Source organism: Ornithorhynchus anatinus, chromosome 7, assembly GCF_004115215.2.
Source record: "Ornithorhynchus anatinus isolate Pmale09 chromosome 7, mOrnAna1.pri.v4, whole genome shotgun sequence".
NCBI classification, from domain to species: domain Eukaryota; kingdom Metazoa; phylum Chordata; class Mammalia; order Monotremata; family Ornithorhynchidae; genus Ornithorhynchus; species Ornithorhynchus anatinus.
The window spans coordinates 78,092,170-78,108,091 of record NC_041734.1 but is presented as its reverse complement, the minus strand read 5'-3'; the positions used below and the strand labels follow the sequence as shown (position 1 = coordinate 78,108,091).

At 48.6% G+C, this 15,922-nt stretch overlaps 1 protein-coding gene across 3 annotated transcripts in view; it reads right to left on the bottom strand.

Annotated features, from left to right (window-relative positions):
• Window positions 1-14: 14 nt before the first annotated feature.
• Window positions 15-15,922, bottom strand: part of FAM126B (family with sequence similarity 126 member B) — a 70,057-nt gene continuing 54,149 nt past the window's right edge. For 2 of the 3 annotated variants that reach the window (XM_039912755.1, XM_029068429.1), the window contains exons 11-12: window positions 14,957-15,116; window positions 15-7,988 (exon numbers count right to left, since the gene is read on the bottom strand). In XM_039912755.1, the coding sequence (XP_039768689.1) occupies window positions 7,384-7,988; window positions 14,957-15,116 (765 nt within the window). In that variant the 3' untranslated portion in view covers window positions 15-7,383. Of the gene's footprint in view, window positions 7,989-13,465; window positions 13,628-14,956; window positions 15,117-15,922 lie in introns of all 3 variants that reach the window. The other variant, XM_029068426.1, reaches the window with a different exon arrangement.

Genomic DNA, 15,922 nt, shown 5'->3' with positions numbered 1-15,922 from the left:
GAAAAGCCCATACATCCGTCCAGAAACAGCACGATATTTATTTAACATCTTAAATCATCTTTTCTGCATTGCAGTATATTTACTGAATTTTGTACATCTTTATTTACAATGACAAAATATCTTTTCATCTCTGGCAGATATTTACAAGGGCAACAGTAACTACATATCACATTTCAACGACAATTAACGGCATTAACCAGTTTAATAAGATAGTGGCATACATGCACCGATAACATGATCTTCAACGTGTGTGTCACCTGCAGCTCTGAAAGGATAAAGGTTTTCACTGATCTCTAGTCGACGGACATCACACAGCAGAGATCACATTTCCTATATACCCACTGTTTTTAATTCTTCCACCAAGACTATATCCTGAATGCCTGAGGGATCTATACCGACATGCAGGGACCGGCCGGTGAAACGGGAGGGTGATTTTACGCAAATCGACAGCCTTTCACCACATACGCTTGTTCTCGGCGGGTGGGTTACTCGCCTGTTTATCTCTTCTCTTCAGCAACACGGACGGTGCCCAATTTGGATAAAAACCCTTCAGAAATTTGAGCTCAGAGGAGCCGAAGTCGCACGGGAGACAGAAGTACAAAAATAAGGTCTCCGCCGTCAAAGATTCTTTTATTTAGCCGATCGAATGGAACTTAAATCCAGGATTTCCGATGAGAACCAAAAAGATTCATTGACAAATAGGTGGGTATTATTGCAAGGGGTCCAGAACACCACCGGGTGCCCACTACCCTAGTAAGCAAATCTATTGTCTTCATGAGGTCCCCAGTGAACACTAAACGAAACGCTCACATCTTTTCCCTGAAGTCTGTGATAAGGAAACACAGCGGCTGCTTGGAGATTTTCTTGGTCTGTGACATTTCTGTTTCAATCCATAATAATCAATGGTGTTTATTGAGCACTCGCTGCGTGCAGAGCACTGGACTAGGTGCTTGGAAGAGTACAATACAACAGAGTTGGCAGACGCGCAACCACTCCAGAACGGGATAATGAAAGCAAACTACGACTCTTTGGGAATGACTTGGTGGACTCAGAGTTCGCCTAAAGGTTCTGGCGGCTGATGATACGGGATATTCCAAAGAATATCTCCACGTAAAGAAGATATTCCACGTAACTACTCAACTCGCTGATCACAGAAACCATGACAGCTCATTCCAATCTTACCTATTAAAAAAAAACCCCTCTTTCAAGGAACAACTCCAGATTAATCACAAAGACAACCATTTCTGTGATTTCTTTTCAACAAGTATTTTCAAGAGATGGATAAGCTAAAGAAAGGATAGTTCACCTCATTTCAGTTTTGCATTATTGTAAACCCCTCTTACCTGAGTTACTAGGAACAGACACAAAGAAAACACGATGCGCGTATGCTGAGAAACAAATTAGTACTCCTGAAGCAGTAGCATTTTAAATTAGTTAGGTGGAACCACTTATAAAGAGTAGAGTCACGGTATACTGTTTGCTTACTTTGAAACTCAGTGAAATTTATTCACCTGGTGGAAAATCAGAATATTTCAACTCTGGATTTGATATCTGCAACATGTACAAATGGTTTTTTAGTTCTCCACCCTGATGGGCCATGACATGATTTTAAAAAGCTACCAGCAAAACAGTGAATGGCGAAATTTGACTGATGGAAAACGCTGGCTAGAAATTCGGGAAGGATCCTCAGAGCCACTGGCCACTTAGTTTTCAGGTCAGAGCCTTTAATAATAGTTTCTTCCAGGATTAGGAGAATAATCCTCTGGTTTTAAAAGGGATTATTTCTAAATGAACACTTTCAGATCCCATTTAGTTCTAGATGTCTCTTTGGTAGAGTAATGCAAAAAATCAACCAAACAGAGGTACCTACTGAGCGCTTCCTTGGTGCAGAGCACTGAACTAAGTGCTTGGGACGGTGCAATACCATAGAGTCGGTAGACGCGATGGTAGAATAATGAAGGTCTAAGGAAATATACTCTTTGGGGGGCTAATCAGTCAGCCACACTGACCCATTGGGACAGATGCAATAACACCCTTCCATAACGGTGATCCCTAGTTGTTAGATTTCCACCAATTATTTCAAGGATCGCCACCATTAGATATGAGCTACAGCTACATAAAGTCGAGTTATTTTTTAGGTACCCATTTTTTTTTTTAAAGCTATAAGAAACATTTTCCCGATGGGCACATCTCAGAGGGCATCTCCTCAAAATATTCAGTTATTCCTCACACTAGTTCAAACATTAGTTTGGGAATACTCGGGCCCCATTATCCCCATTCCCACCGTGCATTTAGACTGTTAGCCCGTTATTGGGCAGGGATTGTTTCTATCTGTGGCCGAATTGCACAATCCAAGCACTTAGTACAGTGCTCTGCACATAGTAAGCGCTCAATAAATACTATTGAATGAATTAGCGCACACCCGTACTGAGGCGATCTCTCCTAACCTGTCCATCCTGATGTTCTTTCTAAGTCCCCCATTTAACCTGTTCTCCGGTAGCCAGCAGAACTTGAAACAGAAGCAGAAACCCAGTCTCACGGGGTCGGGTTGAAATGGGAGAGTCCCAAAGATGGATTCGTGAATATGACACTCTAATTTTTGTAGTCTGAAATGGGCCAAGGAGACCCGGGCCACCTCTAGCAGCGCGTACGGTCATTTCCAGCACCTGAGGAATGCGGACGGGCTGGCCACGTGGATGACATTTCCTATGATATCCCAGCGTCACAGAAGATGGACACACTAGGTACCTGTACAGGTGATGCCATAATTACATTAAGACCTACAGTATCACTGTGACCGCTTTGGCGATAAGGGATGGCACCCAATCCCGGGTAACGGGGGACAAGACCGCCTTTCCCAGAGTTAACCCAGTCTCACGTTGCATTCTGTAAAGCTCATTTCCGTACGAACGTAGGAACTCTGAAAAATTCATTTCTGATTTTGAAAGCATTGATTCCTAAAGGGGGTGGATTTTACATGTGCAAATGGAAATTCACGGAATCGAATGAGTCGCTGAATGGGTCTGAAATGATTTTGAACGGGTTTGATACTGAAAGCCGGCAGCATTCAACTTGAAATACCACAACGATCCGAGTACTGTGTACATCCTCCGCAAGGGGAAAAAAAACTGTCCTGAAAGTCAACGGATGCCCATGGCACTTTAGTTGTTACCGAACCAATGTTTCACCCCTAAAATAAATACGTAAAATACTGATTTTATCAAATACAAAAGCAAAACACATTCTGTAGTACAAGGGGAAAACAGGTTCATCCAACTCTGCCAGCGGCTTTGCCAGCGTTTGACAAAGGAGCTCTACCCCCTAACTCTTTTCATACGGATATGTCGATATATACGTGTGTATAGATCTATATGTATGTGTATATTTCTATTTACATCTGCACACACGGAAAGTTGATTGAGGCAACTGATTGTCAACACCTGACAAATGTACCCAAAATGGACGCGCGCACACACACACAAACACACACACAAACACCAACTTCACACGGGGGAGTGAAGAATACTACCTCAATCCTAATATTCACAGAAATAGTGCAAACAAATTCATCAGAAAAAAATTCTCATTATTCCACTGTCATCAGGTAGACGGCTACGAATTTTAAAGCTAAATTCTGGAATTTGAGAATACAGGTCGGAAACCCCAAGCTTATGTATCTGAGACTACTGTGTCTGTAAAACGCACAGAATTCGTTACGATATGAAGTTCACCGTTACAGCATGGTAATACAAGCCTCACACGGTATATAAAAGCTTTTTCACTCACGTCAGGAAATTTGAACTACTTATATGAACGGTTCGATTGAAGTACGATCTACCGACATCAAAAATGAAATGAATGGAAAGTACAGTGGTTAGCCATCTCTTTCCCAGGTTCCATTCGGCAGACGCTAATTAGCCACTTTGGAACCTGCGTAAAAGCTGGACGATCCCGAAATATCTACTTTTCAATAGCTAAAGATATCGATCGGAATTTCAGTTAAACAAATCATCTGGCCGGGGCCATTTAGCTTTAAACGATGCCCCCGGAAACGTTGGAAAATGGCAGCCTATGACTGTAATGGGGTTAAAAAATAGTAAGTTTGTACATCTTGAAAACATGGGATAATTAATTGTCCTCTTACGGCCTAGATGAAGTGATCGCTTCCCCCATGTCCAAGTTTACACGCCCACACCGATCCAAATGGGGAGATATGTAGTCTTCTCCGCTAAAGGTAGGCCTTCGTTTGCATTATGAAGCCATGCCCCAGATCGACCACCCTAGAAAAGAACTGCAGGGTCCAAAAATAGTGTTTTGCTTCCCGTTTCGTACCACGAACTGTAATATCTAGGCACACCAGAGGGAGCTAAGATAAATACCTTTGTTTGGTACTAACGGCCGGCTTCTCTGAAAACATTTCAATTCCGTCAAGATGTCGCTTCAAAAGGCGACCGGATCCCGGTCGAGTTTACGTCGCCCTAACGGATATTCCCTTTCGATGAAAAGTCCCGGGACACCGGAAACCGCCGTGTCTCGGTGGATTCTGGCATCTCCCCGATGCACTAGCACGGCTCCGCGTCAACAGAACACGCCACCGATTACGGAAAAGAAACCGATCCCTGCAGCAGAAGCGCTCCTCCGGGGGTGGCTGAATCAGAATTTACTGAGACCTCGATCAGTGCAGGTCTCTCGACTGACCTAGGAAGGCCTAGGTCAGTCCACGATACAGAACACGATAACTTCTCAGTCCATAGGAAAAACAAAGTACATGCGTATTTCGATTTTCAAATGCCTTTATGAGTACATTTTTAAGATGAAAGTGCCAACGAATATTCTGACTGACCACCAACAATAAGATGACTTTCCTTAATTACTCACATTTAACTCTATTTTGGGGAAAAAACCCCCCAAAACTTATGAGAACATTAATGCCCACTTTCATGCTGCAAAAACAGGGTCAAACCATGTCAAATCAACTGATAAAGTGGATATTCTTGGCAAGTATCAGTGGTGCAGCACATACCTGTAGGGAAAAAAGCCCAACAAAACAAAACACGTAGAGGGTATTACAGACAAACATCACCCCTAAAGTATGCTAAACTAGCTCTGAAGAAACTGCACGTACAATTTGGACTTCTGGGCAAAAATAAAACGAGGGAGAATTTTTGTCTCATTTATGAATTTATAATCCTGTTTACTCTTAGCATTTCTTTTGTGCTTTCAGAAAAATAATTTCTTCTATTCTCCTGAAAAATAGATGTGACTGCCAGCACTGACACGATTTCCACAGACAAATGAGACATTTGTCCCCTGGGTAGTTCAACTATTTTTCCCGTTCTTTTCTTGTTTAGATTTGTCTATATACCTTTGAGGACGATGAAACCGAGTTAAGCGTGTTTAAAATACGACATATATCCTTTACTGCTGAACTGCGGCAATGTTACCGGTGGTTTTTTGTCTTGGTTCTCTGCTCTACGTGTGAACCAAGACATCCACATTACGTATCGTTCCACAACAGTCAGCTGGTCCCTCTGAAAAAAGCTCGGTCGTCAAAAGAGGGGATTTTGAGGAAGGGAGGAACTGGAAAGCCGGTAAACGGATTTTTCCGGTTACTCAATCAAAATCGAATGTGACTTCTCTTTGCAGATTTGAAATTTTAGAGTCTCTTCCATCTGATAAAAAATGCCAAGCTTTAACATTGACTTTATATTTTTTTTCACAGTAACGATAAACCCAAAGGCCCACATGACGGGATCGACCGTTAGAAGGTGACGGTAATCTGTAAATTCCCAAATCAGGACGTAACAAGCAAAGAATGGAAAGCCTTTTCTTCCACCTCAACGATCTGAGCCCAAGACTCAGACCGAGGATACGATGAATATCTTCTCCCACCAGTAAGTTCTATGATTTTAAATAGTAATTCCTCCTAGCAGTACAGTAGTTATAGTTTCCAAATGCTATCTCTATACAACCACCCCTTACATTCACCATTCGGCTCTTGGCATGATTTCCGGATTTTCCATAAACGTGAGGCACCTCTTTTTAGGCCAAAGAAGAGAATATGCACAGATTGCCACATATAAACAACACGTAAAAGGTGTGGTGTCCTTTGGAAGAAAATCAGTTGGTTAATTGTTCCAATAGGACACGGTTCCAGGAAATGAAAAAAAACAAAAATAAAAATCTCGTGTTGAAGCTTCAGTGATTCCAGTGAGCAGATCATCTGTCCCTGATGTATTTCCTCAGAATAAATGGCAAGTTATTCCGGAATATCTGACTGAATTTAGGTACACCTAGAAAGCAGCTGAGAGGGCTTTTCCGATCACCTCGGTTACGGAAGAGGGCCCCAAATTACCTCCCTTAACCTGAAGATGCACTTGGTCCAATTCAGTCACGGTCAACTTCCGAACAAGAACAGGTTGTTAATCGTTCCAGGGAAACAGAGTCCCACGTGGCTGCTCTGCTCAGATTTGGTTGGGTTTTTTTTTTCTTTTTTTTCCTTTAATTCCAAATTCTAACCTAACTGACAAAACGACTGTCTCCTGGAGGGGAAGAGGGAAGACACGCAATGTTACATATGGCCGCGAAAGCCATCGAAAGTGCATTTTTCTCTACGCCATCAACTTAGGTCCCTCTCCCAAACGGAGGGGCGAGAACTCGGTACGAACATCTCGGCGGTTGGACGCTAAGAGTTTCTGGGGAAAGGAGTTGGGGGGATTTAGGGCTACCCCCGTTTTCGGGAAAAGGGGCTGCTGACGGCCAGGAGCGGGTCTGACCCCCCCGCCCCCCCGCCCCCACTTTCTTCCCTCCCCTCTTGCCCAGATTTTTCAATAAATAATTGCACAAGCTCAGGGAAGTCCACCGTTGTGGAATCTCTGAGGCACTCCTGGTTCTGAGAGGACAAAGAACAAAGGAAAGATTCTGATCCAGTAGTCTCCTTAGGACCGTAGACAGAGAGAACAAACCCGTTTCCGTTTCAAAACAAAGCCAGAGAATCATCGCATAGGGATCACATACACCATTTCCTCGAACGTCTCCACAGTCTCACAGTGTTGAAATGGGACCGATCAGCCTACGATGGATTGCACGTCACCCAGGGAGAAGGGAAGGCATGGGAAAGGCATACATTTGATACTGCTTCACGACCACGATGACGAGGAGTGGGTCGGGGGCGGGGAGGGGAGGGAGGGCGGGAGGAGGGAAAACCGAGTCTTATTGCTGTTTCCGTACAAAGTACAGGATGAGGACGCCTAAACCGACCCCCAGCCGATCGCGACGGGCCAGGTTTTTCACACGGTGGGATCGAGTTTCTTCTGGCACAAAATGAAATGTGTGCTTCAAAATGTAAGCGGCAGGAGGCTGCTGGGGCGGGGCGGCCGAGTGCTACACCTGCGAGATCAGCTGCATATTGAAACTTGGGGATCGAGACTGCTTGGTCAACGGGGCTCCGGGACCGAGCAGCTCCTTCCCGTCCCCGGGCTGACCGAGCCGGTCTTCCTGCAGGCTGATAGTCGAAAACCGATTGGCGTGGCCGGCGGCTAGATTCGTCCCTCCCTCGGGGCCCCCGCCGACGCCGGGGCCCGCTCGGCCGCCGTTCGCGTAGTCGAACGACTGACTGGAGGAAGCGCTGGCGGTCCGGATCAGAGTCAAGCTGCTGGCTTTTGGTACCGCCTGGCCGGCCGGGAGGCTCAGGTGCTTCTTCACCGGCGTCAGCTCCATCGAATCGCCGCTCGGGTCGGCGGGTGGATGGACGGGTTGCTTTCGGCCTCCGGCCTCCCGGGGGCTCTCGCCGGGTTTGACGGCAGGGGTCGTTTCCTTCTCCTTGGCGGGCCGCCCGCTGGCCGCTTTCCGTAAGCTGCTTCTCTGGGAGGAGGAGGAGGACGCTTTGGTCCCGACGGGCTGACCGCTGAGGGAGGCCCCCGACGAGAACCCTTCGTCTGCGTCGTTCGGGTTGGCCGAGTCCTCTCCGCCGTTCGCCCCCTCGGCCCCTAAAAGACCAAGGGGACACAATCAGCCACGCCGGCCCGGTTAACAACAACAGCCGTGACCGAGCGTCGCGACGCAGACTTCGACCGTTGCGACGGACGCCATGCCATTCTTTTCAGCTTTCAAGCCTCCTGCTACACTGACAGCGCTTTAGTCCACCGAGACGGTTCCGACATGCTATCATGCTGAGGTTTCGGGTTCTCTCGCCTTATCTGACGTATGGAGAAAAATCGGGCTGGGGGCCCGTTTAGCTTTCATCTCCACCGTGCGTGGCGTTATTCGTAAACACCGCAACGATTTAAACGCTCTGGGGTAAACGAAGCGACCTGTAGTCTTTCCTTCTAGTAAAATTTTTTACCCACGTTCACACCTACGTCTTCGATTTAAGATGACTGTATCTACAGTACTACAGAGACCGTCACTTGGACTCACATCCCTTTTTACGGATTTTTTTTTTTTGCACTGGGTTTCGGACTACAAGAGTCACCAACTGAAGTAGAAAATACTTGCTCTCCTTCATTACTCTGCCCTTGATGAAAAACGCACCAGGGCAGAGCCCTCAAAATAACACAGGGTCACGTAATCAGTGCCAGGCGCTCAGTACAAGTGCGTTGCACACAGTAAGCGCTCAATAAATACGACCGAGTGAAGTTAGGGAGCACGGAATCGCAATTATCCTTTCAAGTCCCCGGTCTCTTTCCATCAGATGGAAACAAATGGAAGAAACTCCGACTTCTTCCTACCACTGGGATAGCGGAGTGGAACTTTTAGACAAAGCTCATTTGGAGAGGGATGCCTCTTCAGTGCTACCTACGTGGAACCTTTCAAATAGATTTAGTTAGATAGGTTCATTATCCTAGCAGGAAACCCAATTCCCAGGTTCTCTCTAAGGAGCACAGGATTATCCCTAACAGGGCTCCACTGTCAAAAATTATGTTTACTCCCTCATGTCTCAACCCTGAAGAACTGAAGGAATAGAATATCCTTCACCTGCCCCTTCAGAACGTTCAGAGTTCAAATTCCGAAGAGGGAAGTTCACAGTTCTCCTTTAAAGCAGAATCTAATTCACCTACGGAATACCCAGAGGGCTCGTACCCCTCCACAACTGCTCTATTAGGGGGCCGTTCGCCATTTTAAATCCATTTCCACAAAGGGCAAAACCTTTTAACCTGAGTTTGTACTTAAAGAACAAAGTCAAGCCATCGGAAATTCGCTTTCTAAATTAACGCTGCTATGGGAATCACACATTTTACTTGAATGGTCAAACGCACCTGAAGAGAAATATCGACTACTTCTTCCAACCTTGGGAAAAATAAAAGCATTCTGCTTTGCTTTGATTGCAGCAAAGGTATTCCCATATTCGTAAAACATTACTTCTCCCCTGAAATGTTTGCTTTGCACGTGTGGGGAGGCCTGGGGGTGGGGGGCAGAGGGGGAGGGGGGAAAACGACAGCCGGGCTACTGTTGGAACGAAAACATCCATTTCATCAAATTCAGCAATATTACGACTCCTCTGACATTATCATGCAAAGCTGGATGGAAAAGCATTTGAAATCGAAAGCAGCAGCTGACACCTCCTCTCTCAACCCCTCCTTCCAGTGGAGAGAAGGCAACGGGCAAGGAAATGAGAAAGATCTGTACGCGTATGGTTCCTCTTCTGATTTCTAGACTCGTTTTGGGCGGGGAACGCCTCCCCCGACTCTGTACCAAGCGCCTAGAACAGTGCTCTGCACCCAGGCGGCGCTCGGGAAATACCATTTATGACGACGATTTGTCCGTACAGCCACCGGACGCTCACCAGCCAAGGTGCACTGGGGAAAAAGAGTGATGGGAGCTAAAAGATACCCTCCTCAACGGGCTAATATCAAAACACGAGGGGAGCGGAAGGCGTCACTGGATGGATCTATTCAGTTATGAGAAGAGACTGAGAGGCTTAGTGCTAGCTTTTGGATCCTGCTGCATGCAGAGGCCGAAGCAGCTCAGGAGCTCAAGGGCTAAAGAGTTAGGGAAAAAGGAAAGAGAGACCATGCAGGAAAGATCTTTATACAGTCTCACCACCCTCTGTTTTTAATGAAAAAAAACAAAAACCCACTGTGACTCTATACGAGCCCAAACGTCTTTATCGATTTAATTCCGTTTTAAAACGCTGCCCTTAGGGAACTTGGCTTGGAACCCCAAAAGAGAAGGGGGGGGGGGGGGGAGGATTTCTTCCTCACCCAGTGAACGCACATTCAGAGGAACATTTAGAACAATTCAATGACATGCGGTTAACAAGGTTTACCAGAGCTCAGTTCCTACAGATTAATTGGTGACTGTAGTAAGTTAATAATTGTGGCATTTGTTAAGTGCTTACTAAGGGCCAAGCACCGATCAGAGCGCCGGGGTAGATACAAGGTAGTTGGGTCAGACACAGTCCCTGTCCCACATGGAGCTCACAGTCTTAACCCCCGTTTCTAGAGATGAGGCCCGGAGAGGTGAAGTGACTCGCTCGAGGTCACACAGCGGACACGTGGCAGAGCCGGGATAAGAACCCACGACGACGGACCCCCAGGCCCGTGCTCCTTCCATTAGGCCACGCAGCTTCCCTTGTATGGAAGGGGTTTGGTGACATTATCTCTTAGAATCATCAAGCATCTCTCTAGGTAGCGGGTGGGTCTTATCATTTCCTATTGGCCGTAAGTGCCAAGTAAACTAAGTTCAGACAACTGTATTTTTGGGTCCTTTCTGGTTTGCTTTTCCTGGCAATAAATGTATGCCTTAAACAGCTTACAAAACTGGAAGAAGCGCTCGACAGAACAGCGCCCACAACTAGATTTTGAAATCATCCTAGAACTGCTTTTCTCATTCCTGCGTTCTTATTTTCTTTCAAAACCCCAAACTCAGTCTGGGGGCACCTCTTTTCAGGACGGTGTAACATAAAGGAGGATTTTTTTCCTACGCGTACAAGGGACTTTTCCAATCCTCCAACTTATTCCGTCAAACGTCAGATCGTCCCTTCGTTTCTCTTCCTGGGTGTTTCTTTCCCCCCCCCCCCACTTACGAGGAACAGAAAGCAAAGCCTCCGTTAATATACCCAGACATTCTCGACGGTTCTCAGCTTTATACGAACACATACCAGATACTCACCATAAAATCTGCAAGTCTGGTACTGTCGGGAAACCCGAATTGGTCGCTCCCACCCTCCTCTGATCCCGGCTTAAGAGGCGGCATCGATCGGACAGAGGCCTCATCTGACCTCTGTCATTTTTCTTATCTTCACTTGCTTAAGCAGGGAAAGGGGGGCCTTCAGGAGGATCGTATCAAGAGATGCGGAAACACCGGAAGGGCAATGCTGCACATTTCACAGACATTTACGGAGACTCTCTACAAAGCAGCACTGACTTCTACACAACCTTCGGGAACATGCACATGCAACGTTTTGTTAATTGAAGTGAGGCCCTTCTGCCCGGATGGAGGGTTAGAAGTTGAGTTCAGACTCTTCCTGAGCATGCTCAGATTTCGGATGCCCCAAAGAACAGGACTCCTCCCCGAAATGCGCCTCGAGGGCTCATTCGTGTTTGGCCGGAACCAACTTTCGCTATGGGCGAGACTCTCGAAAACCCGTCCTTTATGCGTTTTTTTTTTACTCTGTTCTTTTTCTGGAGTGACGTTAACTCGTGGAACACTTAACCGCTGGAAGAGAGGAAATGGAAAACCAAAGAGGCTGCAATAAAGGGTATTTGAAACGCTCACGAAACACTTTCCTCCTCAGAAGAAGTTATATTCTTCTTACGGTGTTCTTCCGAACACCTACGTCCCAGAACGTGCTCTCGGGATTCTCTAGTCCCCTCTAAGAGCAGCCGGGTGTCTCGGAGAGGGGCGTCATCATTTCTAACGATAGGACTGTGCCCCAAGAGCTTGTAGTACGGTGCTCGGCACCCAGTAAGCGCTCAATAAATGCCACTGATCGACTGATAAGAGGGGCCCGTGACTCCAATGCACGGTGCGCCGAGGGGAATGTGTTTTCCTGACAGGATGACTGTTGGAAAGTGGCAGGCACGAAGCAACTCGATCCGCTGATCCGCTCAACACCGGGGCAGCCTATCGGGCCCGGAAAATTCGCCGGAGAGACCGGCAGCGCTGGGCTCGGGATCAAACTCGGAGGCCATTCAGGCACCTCCAATTTACGTCCCCATCCCGCTAAGGGCTGACCCACTTTGGACTAGCCTATTTACAGACCTCCTTCCTCTACAGGAGCAGCGTGGTTTAGCGGCTGGAGCCCGGGCCTGGGAGTCACAAGGACCTGGGTTCACATCCCGGCTCCGCCACGAGTCTGCTGTGTGACCTCGGGCAAGTCACTTCGCTTCTCTGGGCCTCAATTCCCTCCTCTGTAAAATGGGGATTTAGAGTGTGAGCCCTATGTGGGGCAGGGACTGTGTCCACCCTGATTCACCTGAATCTACCCCAGTGCTTAGAACAGTGCTGGGCACACAGAAAGCACTGCACAAACTGTGAGGTCCTCGTGGCAGGGAATGTGCTTGTTTGTTATACTGTCCTCTCCCCACTGCTCAGTACAGTGCTTTTCACACAGTAAGCGCTCAATAAATATAACTGAATGAATGACTGAGAGCTCACCTCCACCAAGAAGCCTTCCCAGACTGAGCTACCCCTTTCCCTCTGCTCCCCCTCCACCTTCTGCTCCTCCCCCTTCCCCTCCCCTCAGCTGAGCCCCCTTTCCCTCTGCTCCTCCCCCGCTTCCCCTCAGCACTGTACTCCTTTGTATTTATTATTTATTACCCTATTTATTTTGCTAATGACGTGTACATCCCCTTGATTCTATTTATCGTGACAATATGGTCTTGTTTTTGCTTCGTTCTGTTCCGCTCTGCCGTCTGTCTCCCCCGATTAGACTGTGAGCCCGTCGTGGGGAAGGGACGGTTTCTATCTGTTGCCGAATTGTATATTCCAAGCGCTTAGTACAGTGCTCTGCACATAGTAAGCGCTCAATAAATACTATTGAATGAATGAATGACTGATGCCGAAGTACCATAATGATTATTACTGTTCATCGAGTAGGAATACGGGCGAAACCGGGGGCCCCCCGTAACGGCTGGTAACGGTGACGAGGTCTCCTGTTCGTTGGGCGCATTTCGGCCTCCTCCCGTCGCGCATGCCCAGCGAGAAAGAAAGTTGCAAGCGACCACGCGACTCGGGGGAGGGGAGAAATCCGGGCTCGGTCCGGTCACCGGCCATGCCAAGCTGGTCTCCGGCCGCACGGGGATGCAGGCTCCGGGCCGGAGGGCGCGAGGACGGAAGGTGGTACTCGACCTGGGGCCGGGCCACACGGGGGAGGGGCAGCGGGGCGCGAGGAGCGGCTAGGACACCCCGGGAGAGTGGAAACCCCCGCTAGAATGGAAAGATGGTCTGCCTGGGGCCAGGGGGTCGGGCTCCTTCTCCGGCCACCGCCTCACTGCCTTCTGCCTCCTCATCTCTGTCCTACCCTCTGCGGCGGCTGCTGCCGAGGTGGGCTCCGGCGAGCCGGACTCGGGGGTCCTGCGCGCCTCCCCGGCTGACGCACGTTTGGTCCCCACGTCTGCGGAGCGCCGCTGGAGCGGGGAGCCGGGGGCGCTCCGGTCGGCCTCGTTTGAGAAGTCGAAGCCATCTGGGATTCAACATATATAAGATTTTAGTGCTCCGGAGCTGTGCTACTTCTTGCTGAGCGTTTCGAGCCCGGCGGAGGAAAGAGGAGGTTCAGAGAGAGACGGCGTACAAACGGAAACCCTCCGAGCGGACGCCCGCGCGCGAGCCGGTGAACCTAGCAGCGGAGTCGGCAGAATGAACGGGGCAAACGAGACCGTGGACGCTTAAAATGACAACGGTACGCTCGAGGCGGTTCGACTCCCCCCAGCGCTGGAGGTCTGTGGGACGCACACGCACCTGACGCAATAAAGAGAAACAGTAAAAGCAGCATATAAAAATGTCTGAAGAACATGGGAGGGCCGAGCCTTCTCTGGGGGGAGGCTTTTCTTATCCCTCGGTTAACTCGCCCCCTCCCTACCTTACCTCGCCCGTTTCCTTCTACGACCCAGCCCGCACATCTCACTCCGGTGAAACCAATTTACTCCCCCGGTACGTCCATCTGGCCAACTCACCACCGCCCCGTCCCCTGCCTCCATCCTCTCTCGGGCCCAGAACCCTCTCCCTCTTCACAGCCGACGGTCCATCGCTCGCCCCACCTTCAAAGCCTCATCAAAATCACACCCTTCCTTCCAAGAGGCCTTCCCTGACTAAGTCCTCATTTTCCCCACCCTGTTGACCCTCCCCTGGGCTGTGAACCCTTCAAGCGCTTCGGACTCACCCCACCTCCAGCCCCTCAGCCTTTATGTCAATTTCCTTACATTCGCCATTTCCCCATCTGTAATTTATTGTCACGTCTGTCTCCCCGTCTAGAACGAAGCTCCTTGCGGACAGGAACCCTGTCTGTCGGCTCTACTAAATCGTCCTCTCCCAAGCGTTCGGCACAGTGCTCCGCACACAGAGAGCGCTCGATGACTACCGATGATTGACACTCTCTGCTCGGCCGGGTATTCCGCCTTAGAATGACACTGCCGACACGTGTGCAAACAGAAAACGCTCCTCTATGACCAAAATGTCGCAGCCTCCCCGACTCCATCTAGTTTACCACTCAGTTATGAGAGAAAAAAAATATTTTTATGCACATGTAACGGCAGCATCTACCCCTCTGGCGGCCTTGATGAAAGAAATTTTGATCCATAAGGAAAAACTCCACTAAAAGGAATTTTATGCAATTTCTTTTCTCCCCGTCTTTATCTATTCCTAACGGCAGAGAAGCTTGAAACAGCTCGGCCCATTTTTAGAGCAGTCGTCGAGTACACAGTCACGGATGAAGCAAAGAGGACACAAAGACGGTAAGCTCGTGGAACGGGTGAAATGGAGAGGGCTGCTTCCCATGTTGGGGAACCCCGCTCACCTTCCCTCCTCCAGCGGTGACGGCGGATCGAAGCTGTGGTGATCGCCGTCCGAGAGATCCGCGGCACTGTGGGAGTCACCTCTACTTTAAGTACTTTCTGGCCCTCTTGGGACAAATCGGGAGCGTCGAACGGCAAGGAATTCTTCATGGCGTTTGCAACCTACGGGAGATGGGTGAAATTCTAGGCATGTTCAACACCTGGAATTGTACCGAGCTTCTAGCTGGGCCAGATCTCCCAGCTGGAAAGAGTGACGAGTCGAGGTGGGGAAAAAGAAAAAAAAAAGACCCCCCGGAAATAAGGTCACACAGCCGGTCGGTGACTGAACTGGGCCTCGAACCCAGGTCTCCCGACTGTAGCGCCGACGTCCTTCCCACTAGGCCTGGCTGCCTTCGGCTTCCCCGGTCGATGAGTGTAATACACTTGCCAAATGTCCTAAATAGAGCAGCGGATTACCACAAAAGGAGGATTTGGGAAAAAAAAGATGAAACCACGGCTGCCCTAAAACTATTTTCAATGATAAGGCCTGCGACTAAAATCTTCCTGCCGGGTTTGAGTTTGCCCAGGACTGAAATAATTCTGCTCGGAGACGGCCAGAAGCACGTCACAAGACTAACATTAGTAAAAAAACGGATCGGGCAATAATAAAGCAACGGAACTAAACAGAGCGGTCGTCCCGAAGGTGGCGGATTCCCCTTTCCAAATGGGCAAATCCACCGTTCATCGGTCCTTCTCTTTAAAGCCTCAAAAAACATCCCGCTCGGAAATTCGCTTCGCTCCCGGAAATTTGCATAAAAGAGGTAGATCGTGGCGGGGGCTGCTGCCCGCCTCGCCTGCGTCCATTCCTTATTCTGGGCCTTGGAGTTCGTCCCCGTGTCCCAGAGTTCAGCATGTCTACCTGAATGACCGACGGATGGTGAGAATTCTCTTGGGGATCTTTAGGGAATCCAGGCTGCTGGCTATTTACT